At 45.9% G+C, this 13763-nt stretch overlaps 1 protein-coding gene across 1 annotated transcript in view; it reads left to right on the forward strand.

The window, feature by feature from the left end:
• The window catches only part of csmd2 (CUB and Sushi multiple domains 2), a 366715-nt gene that overhangs the window by 306364 nt on the left and 46588 nt on the right, over positions 1 to 13763 (forward strand). The window contains exons 44-47 of the mRNA XM_056298741.1: positions 706 to 883; positions 3069 to 3214; positions 3317 to 3397; positions 4129 to 4242. Of these exons, the coding sequence (XP_056154716.1) occupies positions 706 to 883; positions 3069 to 3214; positions 3317 to 3397; positions 4129 to 4242 (519 nt within the window). The remainder of the gene's footprint in view (positions 1 to 705; positions 884 to 3068; positions 3215 to 3316; positions 3398 to 4128; positions 4243 to 13763) is intronic.

The raw sequence follows: 13763 nt of genomic DNA on the forward strand, positions 1-13763 counted from the left end.
AGGTGTTAAATGCACAAAATACACAAAAATAACACAATTATAATATAACATCATAGATTACACAGAGCAAGGTAATGTAGAACACATACAGTTAACATGTAAAATGTAGCACATTTAAATCCAAATCCAAATGTAGCAAATTTAAATAGCACATATAGGACCATCACAGTCATTGAGATCAAGCAGAACTACAGTTAAGCATCGCTAAAAGATCCTGCTGGAGGAGCCTGAGATGTGTGAGGCAGATTTTTTTAAGGATCAAATGATCTGGCTTGGACATGGCATCTACTGTATCTGTCTGTTTCTCTCTCTCGCTCTCTGTCTCTCTCACACACACACACACATGCACACACTAACCCCTTGCTTCCTCATCCTCTTTCTTCTACTCACCCCTGTTGGGGTAAGGTTGAGGCTTTATCTTTGCAAAACACTCCATCCAAGTTCTCGCTTGCTAACAGGCTTTATTGGCTAATCTTTAGCTAAGACAAGTGTCTGGGCACTAGAGGAAGAGAGAGGAAGAGGGGGCAGGAGACCAAAAAGGGAACCCGAAAAGAAGGGGATGAAAAATTATGTTTCTTTACAGATTCCAGTGAAATTTTACATCTGGCCTGTTTTATTCATGGCTCACTGATAATACATACTAACTCTCTCTCTCTCTCTCTCTCTCTCTCTCTCTCTCTCTCTCTCTCAACCTTCCCTCCGCAGTACCTTGCGGTGGCAACATCACATCAGAAAACGGGACCATCTTCTCTCCGGGGTATCCAGAGGAGTATCCAAGCTCGGCTGATTGCACCTGGTTGATCACCGTGGCTGCTGGCCTAGGCATCAAACTCAACTTCACCTTGCTTCAGGTCCACGGGCCCCATGACTTCATTACTGTCTGGTAAGGGCTTACTGTTTCCACAGGCATGAGATTCAACCATCCCTTTTTTGCCCAGTGTTGATGTGTGTTGTCGATATGATTTTCATTTTGTTTCCAAGAATCCAGAGAATATACTTTTTTTCAGTTGTATGAAGCAGTAATAACCATGCCAAAATGTCAAGCCCATCTCAGTGAGATGGGCTTGACCCCGCTCTTGAATCCGCAACTCTCAATTTTGTGTAGTACCACAGTAACCTGCATTTAATTTTTTTGTTATGTCCTCTACTCCCTTTTCTTTTTTTCCGCCTCTTTCATTTCCTTCCCATCCCTTGTCAATCACTCCCTACTCTACAGTTTTCTTGCCCTCCCCCCCTGCAGTTTATCCATTATTTGACAGATGAGAGAGTCAAGGTTCAGTTAGCCAAGCCGCTCTGTAGCTTTCGTTGCCGGTTCCGTGCTACTTCCCTCTTCCTTATTCTCCCGTTTCTTTATGTGGCGCCACATCTCATGTTCTTTTCATGGGTGGCACCGAGTATGGGTAAAGGGTACTTTGCCATCCATCAGGGAATGAAAAAGAACGAGCTGCACATTACAAACTTATCTTTTATCTTGCCTCCCGTGTCTTTATCTTCTGCCTCACCCTCCCTATACTTTTTTTTTCTCCCTGACATCACCAGTCCTTTTATTTCATCGTACCGCATATTTTCTGTCCTTTGATTGAACACCGTAACTGGTTTTAATGAACTGCCGTGGTCGTGCTGATATATCACACGGGAAAACTGAAGCAAATGAGATAAGCTGTGCTGCCTTTGATGGGAGCTGACAATCAGGATACAAATCAATGTAGATAACTTAACACAAATGGCACCGCATACATATCATTTAAGCATAATGTGATAACATCTCTATAAAGTTGCTCATCGCTCGTGATTTAAAGGCTAGTCAGAGCTCATGAGTCAAATGCATTATGGTCTCTTCTGAGAGGTCAGATGATAGAATCTCGATCTCTGTGTGTGTGTGTGTGTGTGCTTGACTTAATATCATGGGGCAAAGCTCCCTTTCATCACCTCCACATGCATGACCAGAGACAGGATTTTGCATGCATGATGGTTGGCAGTCCAAGTTGAGCCCCTCTCCCTGAGATAGCCTCCAAAGGTCCCAGCTCTCAGCAAGACCAGTGTATCTGTCAGCCAACCTGGCAAACCTGAGGCAGAACACATGGAAAGTCCACATGGTGTGGAGAGACCTCTATGTTTTGGAAATGGTAAAACAGAATGCATAACCCTATGCTGTTCAAGCTGTGTGTTAGATTATCCTGTTGCAATGATTCTCAGTCCACCCTGACTGAAAATCCCTGAGTTGATGTCACTGATGTGTCAGGGCTCAAGTGAGCCAAAAAGTCGACTTTCCGTCCTATTGTTGCAATGCTTTGTAAACGTCCAGTCTTTTTTTCCTCCAAATAGTCCCTGCTGTGTTGATCCTTCACAACAAGCTCTTCCGGAGCCAAGATGGAAGGTATCGCGTTCCCTAGTTTACAGTTACCACTGCTGTGTGTCTAACCACTAAACTACTGAGCCAGAGAAACGGGCCCCGTAATGGCGGTTTGGCCATGGCACTGTTAGGCGGCAGTCCCTAGCCAGCCGTTTCCAGAGCTGCTTGTAATCTCCCATGCCCAGTCTGACAGCCAAAGACAGATGGTTTTTAAGCTGAATGGCTATGGCAGGAATCTGGGAGCCGGCTTAATCGGCCATGCCCACGCCAGGGGACTGCCAAGGCTGGGCCACAGCTTCCAGGGACACTCCTGTTGGATGGCACTTAGCAGGAAGCATACAATTCAGACCTGTCATTTAATGTTTATCTGTAATTTTTACCTTATTTCAACATAATCACCCAGAGCAGCAAGGGTAATTGCCTTCAGTTTGGTACCGTGAGAGCAGGTTGGTTCTGTTCTGCTGTTGGAGGCTGAAAAGAAGAAACGCTGACATCTGGCTTGTTTGGTGCCCTGTCAGATATGTGTTGGGTGAATGGGGAGGGGGGGAGGCTGTGTGTCTCGACGTGTTAGATTTAGAGTGGGCAGGGACGTCTGACAGGAAATATCCGAGGTTAATTATTAATGTTAAAGGTAATCACTCTATCTAGTATTTCCATGGGGATCCCTTTATCTAATATCTCAAAGGATATCATATTTATCTCTCTTCCCTTTTAGGGACGGCCCACAGGAGACAGCCAGGAAATTGGGCATATTCACTGATGGAGAACCTAACGACCCGCCCAGCAGCACATCCAATCAGGTGCTCATACGTTTCCGTAGCAATACAGAGAAGGGTGGATTGTTTCGCATCAACTACCAAGGTTTGAGAAATAGATTATTATTATTATTGATTGATTTATTTTTTTCACATTTGATATGTATAAAGTTGGTGTGACTCACACTGTGGATTCTTTCAAATGTAGCCTACAGGCTGCAGTTTTGCTTGCCACCCCCCATCATTCCAAACGCAGAGATCCTGATGGCAAGCAAGGAATTTCGAATTGGTAAGCAGAAATGCAAGCACTTGATAAACGTTGGTTTTGAGCCTGAATCAAGATTTTGAGCACAGTATCCTACACCAGTTCGTTTTCAGGCTTGGGCAGCTCATATGAAGTATGTTCCTGGAATAGAGAGTAAAAGCTGTACTCAAATGTACAAACACACACACACACAAACACATACTTCGCTCTCAGGAAAAACGTGTTCCTGCTATACTCACTATGTATCCCATAAAGCAATGGTGGACTGCTGACTCACAGCCAAACTACAATACCCAAGTGACTTTGGTGCAATAATATAAATGAGTGATGAAGAAATGTTCAGTGAACCAGAGGGATCCTGGGCAGGTGCTTTCATTCTCCCTGCAGAAGACGGCGGAGATTAATTCTCACTATCTGTTTATTTGCATACCTACGTGGCGAGTGATTATTCAGTGACAAAAAAGCAGCGACACAGACACAGCGTTTCATCTGTACGTTGCCCAATGGGGATCCATTACAGCATATGAGTCATTTTTTTTCTTTTTTCACCATTAACTGGGATTTTTTTTCCCACTGAAACACACATTGGATGACAATTTCTCCAGTAAACACATCTGCTGATGAACGCTGATTGGCGTGCATTGCCTGTGATCATCTGGATCACCATCGTCTCCCTGTCTGTTGTTCTGCCTCTCTCTTATCTTTCTTTCTCTCGCCTTCTTTTCTTCTCTCATTTGTTATCCCTCTCTCTTCAGGTGACATTGTGCGCTACAGATGTCTTCCGGGCTACCAGCTAAGCGGAAACAGCATCCTGACCTGTCGCCTGGGGACCCACTTGGAGTTCGAGGGCCCCCCGCCATCATGTGATGGTAAGTGGGTGGAAAAATAGCCAGTGTGACATACCGCGCCAACGATACATGTCTTTTTATCCAGTATCCCTACATATTTGCATCCCCTCTGTGGCTGGCCCTCTCCCTTCAGAATAATAATCTGCAAAGTCTGTTATCAGAAGAGCGCAGTTAAGCAAAAATAAGTACCTCCATGAGGACTGAACTTCCACTGATCAAATGGCCTCCAACACAGTTGACGTCCATGTAGAAAGAAGCAAGGGACTCAACCCTGCAATGTCTGCTGTCACTGACAGCGTCCTCTTGAACCTTTCACTGTAGCTTTGAACAAACAAAAAGAAGATACCTGCTTTTTCAAATAGCGCATAAAGACACACTTTTTTCATCGTTTCACACCAAAGCTGGAACGCTGCCTTCATCTGCCCGGCATGTATGTGTGAATCGGTTTCCAACGGGATTATAGGTAGCTGATATCATTTTACTCTAATCATGGGCTCGTACCATGTGGTTCCAGTCTTACCTTATTACCGGCTCCCACGGGTCTGCTGCCTGTCTGTAGTCAGCAAGCAGCAGGCACATCTCCGTTTGGTGGCACTTTGCATCTCTGCAGATTATATTTGGCTCCCGTGGGGCCGAGGAAAGCCTGCTGAGGCGCTCTCTCTCTCTCCATGCCATGAAATCGGCCTCCCGGAGGACTCCGTGAGTCCCATGTTCCCAATGTGTTGCGCATAACATTTCCCCGCCGGCCAAGAGACAAGGTGCAAATAGGGGTCTCGCTCCCCCTTACTTCTCCTTGAAGAAGAATGCAACAGCATCTTTTCCTCGCTCTGTCTCTTTTTCCCCTTTACCCACCATCTTTGTCGCCATTTCGTGTGCCTCGCATGCTGTTTGTGGGGGTGTGGTGAATGAGGGAGAACAGGCGAAATGTGATAAATGAAAACTAATTTGGACTCGCTAAAAAGAAAGAAAATATGCAAATGTTCTCAGCATGAGTTGGAAAAAAGGAGGGAGATACAGAAGAGTTATGGAAAAATAAAAGAGGCTGCTAATGAAGAAATGCAACAGAGTGCACCCAGAACACCCGGTGTGAGGTGGAGGAGACGAGAGGGAGAGACTCGGGGCTCTGTCTTACACCTGGTGCAAAGGGGCGCCAAGTTCAACACAAGTCTCTTTGCTGGTTTCAGACCGACGCAGTTGTCGTTTTCCCATCCAGTACCTACATTGCTTAAATGGCAAATGTACTTGCGCCCATCTAAGCACCCATGGTCGTGTTGGTCTTAAAATGAGGTGTGGCCGGGAAGTCCGGGTAGCGTAGTGGTCTATTCCATTGCCTACCAACACGAGGATCGGCGGTTCGAATCCCCGTGTTACCTCCGGCTGGGTCGGACGTCCCTACAGACACAGTTGGCCGTGTCTGCGGGTGGGAAGCCGGACGTGGGTATGGGTCCTGATCGCTGCACTAGCGCCTCCTCTGGTCGGTCGGGGGCGCCTGTTCGGGGGGGAGGGGGAACTGGGGGGGAACAGCGGAATCCCCCCCATGCGCTACGTCCCTCTGGCGAAACGCCTCACTGTCAGGTGAAAAGAAGCGGCTGGCGACTCCACGTGTATCGGAGGAGGCATGTGGTAGTCTGCAGCCCTCCCCGGCTCGGCAGAGGGGTGGAGCAGTGACAGCTCGGAAAATAGGGTAACTGGCCAAGTTCAATTAAAAAGGGGGGGACTAGCAAAAGTGGATTTGGACATGCGCTAAACACATGCCATGCACTTTAGACCGTGCATTTAGGTTGTTAAAATACAGCCCTCAGAGTGTCGGACACAGACCAAAATATCAGGGAACCCTTATTCCACGGGTCTGTCTCAGTGCTCCTCCTCTTTGTGGCGGGGTGCACGTGTTGCCCTGCTGTATTTCATCTCGGCACTAATTGTGTGCACCCCGCTAATCGTTCCCCTCTTGCTGAAAGAACCCTTATACCCACGGCCAACATTTCCAGCTGAGTTCCTCCCCCTGCTCACAACCCGTCACTCACCCTCGATAGAGCCGGGGTAGGGAATGGCGAGCCAGAGATAAGTGAAGCTGCGGGGGGCGGCAGCAGTCAAGCGAATGACACATCTTAGAAACAGAGATACAGCAATGGAACCAACCAAAGCTGGGGTAGAAGGAGAGGAAGAGGAGAAGAGGGTCATGCAGGAAGAAGGTCAGAGATAAACATAAGGAATAAGCGCAGTTTCAGATCAAGCCCACCAAGGCTGGGGCTGACACCGAAAGAAAGAAAAAAAAGAACACAGGCAAGAGACTGAAAATGAGCAGAGGGATCAAGACACAGTTGACAGTGGGACAGTTAAAGAGGGGGTAGAGACAGAGGGAGAGAAAGAGACTCAGTTGGAGGGCAGCGAAGAGACGAAGAGCACAGCTCATTGAAATGCAGGGGACATGACGGCTGCAGCTGCACCTATCAAATCACTGCTTCTAGCTTTGACAAGTACACCCCTCCCCACCTGTCTAGCAGCCACGCTCGCACACGTGCATGTGGATGTACCCACACACACAAACACACACCACCGTCTTGCCTGTGTCTGGGTTACACAGGAGTGTGTGTTGTCATTGTGATCGCCTCCTAGAGAGCAGTACACAAGCCTATAGCTAGCTTTTCAGTGCTGCCTCTCTCCTTGCTGCCTATGATCCTCTCTCATCATCATTCTCCCTCTGTGCTCCCCTCTAGATCCCCCCCCTATCCCACCACCACCACCACTCCCACCCCCTCCAACCAGTAGCAGAGTTTTTTTCATTATGTAACACGTGTACACTTTTCCCTATACTGTTCTTTTTTATTTTATTTTTTTCTTTCTTTGAAGCTGGTTCATGCTTACATGTACACGGCCCCTACAGACACCCGTTACATACAGATTACACACACACACACACACACACACACACACAGACACACACACTTAAAAAGGTTTCTAACTGCACACACATTCTTATACAAACTTGCCTTTACTGAATCTTTCTGTGCTATTATATATATATATATGACTCTCTCTTTCTCTCTCTCTGACTCTCTCCCTCTTTAGTCTCTCTCACGTTCTCCTCTCTCTCTCACACCCTCTTTCCTCTCTCTCTCCCTCTTTAGTCTCTATCTCCTTCTTTACTCTCTCTAGCTCTCTCTCTTGTTTGCTATCTCTCCCTCTTTATGCTCTCTATTGCTCTGCTGTCACTCTCTCACTCCCTTTCCTCTTGCTCTCTCACTCACTCTTTCCTCTCTCTCTCGCTCTCTCTCTCTCCCCCTTTACTCTGTCTCTCTCTCACTCTTTCTTCTCTCTTGTTGTCTCTCGCAATCTCTTTCCTTTCTGTCACTCTCTCAGTCCCTCCCTCTTTCTCTGTCTCTCTCTCTCGCTCACTCTCTCCCTCTTTACTCTCTCTATCACTCTCCTCTCACTCTCTCTCCCTCTTTCCTCTCTGTCTCTCTTTCTTCTGTCTTGCTCTCTCATTCGTTCCTCTCTGTGTCCCTCTCACTCCCTCCCTTTCATCTCTCTCTCTCTCTCCCTCTTTACTCTCTCTCACTCTGTCATATCTCTCACTCTCACTCTCACTCTTTCCTCGCTCTCACTCTTAGCTCACTCTCACTCTTTCCTCTCTCACTGTCTTTTCTCTCTCTCTCTCTCTCTCTCTCTCTCTCTCTCTCTCTCTCACTCTTTCCTCTCTCTCACTCTGTCAGTTTCTTTCCTCTCTCTCGCTCGTTGTCTCTCCATCTTTCCTCTATCTGTCACTCTCTCACTCCCTCCCTTTCGTCTCTCTCTCTCCCTCTTTACTCTCTCTCACTCTGTCATCTCTCACTCTCACTCCCTCTCTTTCCTCGATCTAACTCTTTCCTCTCTCTCACTCTCTTTCCTCTCTCTCTCGCTCGTTGTCTCTCTCCGTCTTTACTCTCTCTATCTCTATCTCTCTCCTCTGTCTCTCATACACACACACACACACAGAGTTATATCAGAAGTAATCTACCAGCGCACCACCCACACACAGAGAATTGCAATAAAACATAAAAAGCTTTCTCACAATTCACACAAAAATTCACACACATTCCTACACAAAGCTTTTACCTTTACTGAATCTTCCTAACTGTGCCACACACACACACACACACACACACACACACACACACAGATGACACTTGTGTGTTATTTTCCTCTCGGTTTAACTGGGAGGATTATATCCAGTCTCCATGGTGACTGGGATCAGTAAAACCCGTGTCTCATTTCATTCTTCGGTGTGGGACTGGAGTCACTGATTGATTTGTATCGTATATCTGTTTTCTTTATTTTCTTTTCATTTTTTTTTTTTATTGATGTGTGTTGGCGCTGCAGTCGTTTACTACACCTTTGTAACGTTGAGATATTGTTGAAAGACCACAGGGAATAGAAGTACAACACACACAAACAGGTAGCACAGTACATCAGCATTGGAAATTCATTAATTCCCTTGACAAATTTCGGGTTGGACCCTCGTCATCCCCCATCACAACTTTCCTCCAGCTAATTACCTCTCACTGGCTTATGAAACCCCCCTGTCTCCCCTCATATCTCTTTCTTTCTTCTTTCTTTCTGTCTGTCTGTCTGTCTGTCTGTCTTTCTTTCTGTCTTTCATTGTCTTTATCTTTCTTTTTCTTTCTGTCTGTCTGTCTGTCTTTCTTTCGTTCTTTCTTTTTCTTTGTGTCTTTCTTTCTGTCTGTCTGTCTTTTCTTTCTTTCTTTCTGTGTCTTTCTGTATGTCTGTCTTTCTGTCTGTCTTTCTTTCTGTATGTCTTTCTTTGTCTTTCTGTCAAGTCAATTTTATTTTCTCTTTCTTTTTCTTTGTTTGTGTCTTTCTGTCTGTCTTTCTTTCTGTCAAGACAATTTTATTTTCTTTCTTTCTTTCTGTCTGTCTGTCTGTCTGTCTGTCTGTCTTTCTTTCTTTTGGTCTTTCTTTTTCTCTGTCTGTCTTTTTCTTTCTTTCTGTCTGTGTCTTTCTTTCTTTTTATTTATTTCTTTCTTTCCTTCCCGTCCTCTAAATGCTGACGCTGTAATAGCAGACATGTAGTGCTCATTACATTGCCCTTCCTCTTCTTACCTTCCATGTCCTCTCTTGCTCCTCAGATTTGTTGGGTGCTGAGCCACACTAATGCTAATGTGATCCACACTAATGCTAATGTGATCCACACCAATGCTAATGTGGCAGTCAGTTTGTTATCACCCTTCAGTTTATGCTAACTGAAGACCAGCCTGGGTGAAGGCATCTTGGCGCAATTTCCCAGACCTGCTATAATGAGAATGTTTGTGCACATGTGTATGCAAGTGCTTTTCCTGCAAGTGGGTGTGCATGCCTGTGTGTGTGTGTGTGTGTGTGTGTGTGTGTGTGTGTGTGCATGTGTGTGTGTGTGTGCATGTACATCTATGCACTTCTGTGTATACAACAACCTGTACACATAAGACTGGTGTGGCGCACAATCATGTTTTACAGGACAGAAAAGGTGTGGCAAAACTTTTGCCGCTAGGAAGGTTCTGAATGGAAAGGTGGACACAGTTTAGATGGTTAAAAGCCTGTGTTAAACTGCCTAAACTGTGTCCACCCTTCCATCCATTCTACAAAGTCTCTCTTCACACGGGCTGGTGTGTTACGGTTCTGGAGCCGCTACTTCGCGCTCCTCTCTCAGAGCGGCGTATGGTTTCCCTCTCATTCAGTCGCTCCAGCTGTGTGGCTCGCCTGTGTCAGTCAGTCAGTCCAGGACCCAGCATCACTGTGGTCTATAAAGCATAGACTGCCAATTAAGCACACCTTAGGCCGATCACTAATCAGCCTCCCTACTAATAGAAATGTCTGCGCTCCCATGAACCACACTCCCTCTCTCTGCTTCCAGCTGACGCTTAAAGCAATGGTGTTTTATCTAATGCCCCTGTATCTTTGACCAGTTCCCCCCAGGGGTGTTTCCTGTCACCACTTTTATTTGTTTTATACAGACATAAGTTACAGTATAGCAGTCTATTCTGTTGCCTACCAACACAGGGATCGCCGTCTCAAATCCCCGTGTTACCTCAGGCTTGGTCAGGCGTACCCTACAGACAGAATTGGCCGTGTATGCGGGTGGGAAGCCAAATGTGGGTATGTGTCTTGCTCACTGCACTAGCACTTCCTCTGTGTGGTCGAGGCACCTGTTCGGGGGGAGGGGGAACTGGGGGTAATGGCGTGATTCTCCCACGTGTGCTACGTCCTCCTGGCGAATCTCCTCACTGTCAGGTGAAAAGAAGCAGCTGGCAACTCCACATGTATCGGAGGAGGCATGTGGTAGTCTGCAGCCCTCCCCGGATCGGCAGAGGGGGTGGAGCAGTGACTGGGACGGCTCGGAAGAGTGAGGTAATTGGCCGGGTACAATTGGGGAGAAAAATGGGGGGGGGGGTCCAAAAGAAAAAAGAAATGAGTTACAGTGTCATTATGAGGGCAGTCACATCATCAAGTTTGCAGATGATCCCATCATTGTGTCCCTGCTGAGTGATGATGAAATGGACCACAGTCCAGTGGTGGAGGATTTCACTGACTGATGTAAATGCTCCTTCTAGGACATAAATGTGCCCAAAACAACGGAAATGATAACTGACTTAAGGAAGAAACCTTCCCCTATTTTCCCTGCTGTTATTCACGGTCAGGCTGTTGAAGTTGTCCAACAGTATACAGTGCATCCGGAAAGTATTCACACCCCTTCACTTTCCCCACATTTTGTTATGTTACAGCCTTATTCCAAAATGGATTAAATTCCTTTTTTTTTCATCAATCTACATACAATACCCCATAATGACAAAGCGAAAAAGGTTTTGTAGAAATTTTTGCAAATTTATTAAAAATAAAAAACTGAAATATTGCATGTACATAAGTATTCACACCCTTTACTCAGTACTTGGTTGAGGCACCCTTGGCAGCGATTAAAGCCTCAAGTCTTCTTGGGTATGAAGCTATAAGCTTGGCACACCTATATTTGGGGTATTTCTCCCATTCTTCTCTGCAGATCCTCTCGAGTTCTGTAAGGTTAGATGGGGAGCGTCGCTGCACAGCTATTTTCAGGTCTTTCCAGAGATGTTCAATGGGGTTCAAGTCTGGGCTCTGGCTGGGCCACTCAAGGACATTCACAGACTTGTCCCGAAGCCACTCCTTCGTTGTCTTGGCTGTGTGCTTAGGGTCATTGTCGTGTTGAAAGGTAAACCTTCACCCCAGTCTGAGGTCCTGAGCACTCTGGAGCAGGTTTTCATCAAGGATCTCTCTTTACTTTGCTCCATTCATCTTTCCCTCGATCCTGACTAGTCTCCCAGTTCCTGCCGCTGAAAAACATCCCCACAGCATGATGCTGCCACCACCATGCTTCACTGTAGGGATGGTATTAGCAAGCTGATGAGAGGTGCCTGGTTTCCTCCAGATGTGACGTTTGGCATTCAGGCCAAAGAGTTCAATCTTGGTTTCATCAGACCAGAGAATCTTGTTTCTCATGGTCTGAGAGTCCTTTAGGTGCTTTCTGGCAAACTCCAAGCGGGCTGTCATGTGCTTTTTACTGAGCAGAGGCTTCCGTCTGGCCACTCTACCATAAAGGCCTGATTGGTGGAGTGCTGCAGAGATGGTTGTCCTTCTGGAAGGTTCTCCCATCTCCACAGAGGAACGCTGGAGCTCTGTCAGAGTGACCATCGGGTTCTTGGTCACCTCCCTTACCAAGGCCCTTCTCCCCCGATTGCTCAGTTTGGCTGGGCGGCCAGCTCTAGGAAGAGTCGTGGTGGATCCAAACTTCTTCCATTTACGAATGATGGAGACCACTGTGCTCTTTGGGACCTTCAAAGCTGTAGAAATTTTTTTGTACCCTTCCCCAGATCTGTGCCTTGATACAATCTTGTCTCGGAGGTCCACAGACAATTCCTTTGACTTCATGGCTTGGTTTCTGCTCTGACATGCACTGTCAACAGTGGGACCTTATATAGACAGGTGTGTGCCTTTCCAAATCATGTCCAATCAATTGAATTTACTACAGGTGGACTCCAGTCAAGATGTAAAAACATCTCAAGGATGATCAGTGGAAACAGGATGAACCTGAGCTCAATTTTGAGTGTCATAGCAAAGGGTGTGAATACTTATGTACATGCAATATTTCAGTTTTTTTATTTTTAATACATTTGCAGAAATTTCTACAAAACCTTTTTCGCTTTGTCATTATGGGGTATTGTGTGTAGATTGAGGAGAAAAAAAAGGAATTTAATCCATTTTGGAATAAGGCTGTAACATAACAAAATGTGGGGAAAGTGAAGGGGTGTGAATACTTTGCGGATGCACTGTAAGTATCTGGGGACCATAATTGACGATAAATTAAACTTTGAACCAAATGCTGATGTCATTTGTGCATTGGCCCATCGGTGAATGTGTTTTTATCAGAAGCTCAGAAGTTTTAATGTTGACACCACATTTTTGAGAACATTTTACTCTTGTTTTACTGAGTCCGTTCTAACCTTCTCTTTTATTTACTGGTTTGGGTAACTTACCTTGAAAAACAGATGTGCATGAAAATTGCAGGCACAAATCTAAACGACCTCTCCCATGTGTACAAAGTCAGAGCCATAAAGAAGGCCCAGTCAGTTCTTGATAACCTGAGCCACCCCTTGTTCAGTGAGTTCAGGTTGCTTCCATCTGGTTGCAGATATAATCTGCCAAGATGCAGGACCAACAGAATTAAGAATTAATGTGTCCCTGCTGCTATTAGCTTTTTGAATAATATTATGTAGTTCTGTGTTTCTTTGTGTGAAGTATTTGTTTGTTGATGATGTTGATTGTATTTACCGCTGGTTGTGCAACAAATTGCCCCTCGAGGATAATAGAGATTACCTTGACCTTGACCCCACCCCACTAGCGCAGAAGGATTTCTCACAAATACATACGTCAGCATTTGCCATTGATTCCGATCCTTATAACATCAACCTGAAATTTGATTTCGAGATGCACCTTTATTGAGGCAGACCTCACCTGGTTCAGCGAATCGGCTTTCCTTTTTTCCCCTCTCTCTCCAGCTGTCAGATTTGACTCCTAATACCCTATTGTTTACAGTCACACAGAGTGATGCCACTTCTCAAACTGGATTACTTAAATAAGTAGCGGCCGATAGGAAAACGCTCTTATCTGTCTCATACCCTCAACTCCAGCACAAGATGAAGACGGCTTTTTGGACAAGGTGAGGCCTTCTCTAAAGGTCATTGAAAACACGCATCTCATCCCCGGAGAATTGATCCCTTAGTGAACTTCACTCCCAGATTTTATACGCTACTTTCAGACGCAGTCGCCTCCCAAGTCAGTGGCCGCTTGAATGACCTGCCTAGGGGAAAGAGGAGGTTTAATAAATTCACAGGACAGGATAATGAGATTTCAGGGCAGGTTAACATCCTTTCTTTTTTTCTTTGATCCCCCCCCCTTTTTTTTCTCCCCAATTGTACTTGGCCAGTTACCCCACTCTTCCGAGCCATCCCGGTTGCTGCTCCACCCCCTCTGCCTATCCG

Source organism: Lampris incognitus, chromosome 18, assembly GCF_029633865.1.
Source record: "Lampris incognitus isolate fLamInc1 chromosome 18, fLamInc1.hap2, whole genome shotgun sequence".
NCBI lineage: Eukaryota > Metazoa > Chordata > Actinopteri > Lampriformes > Lampridae > Lampris > Lampris incognitus.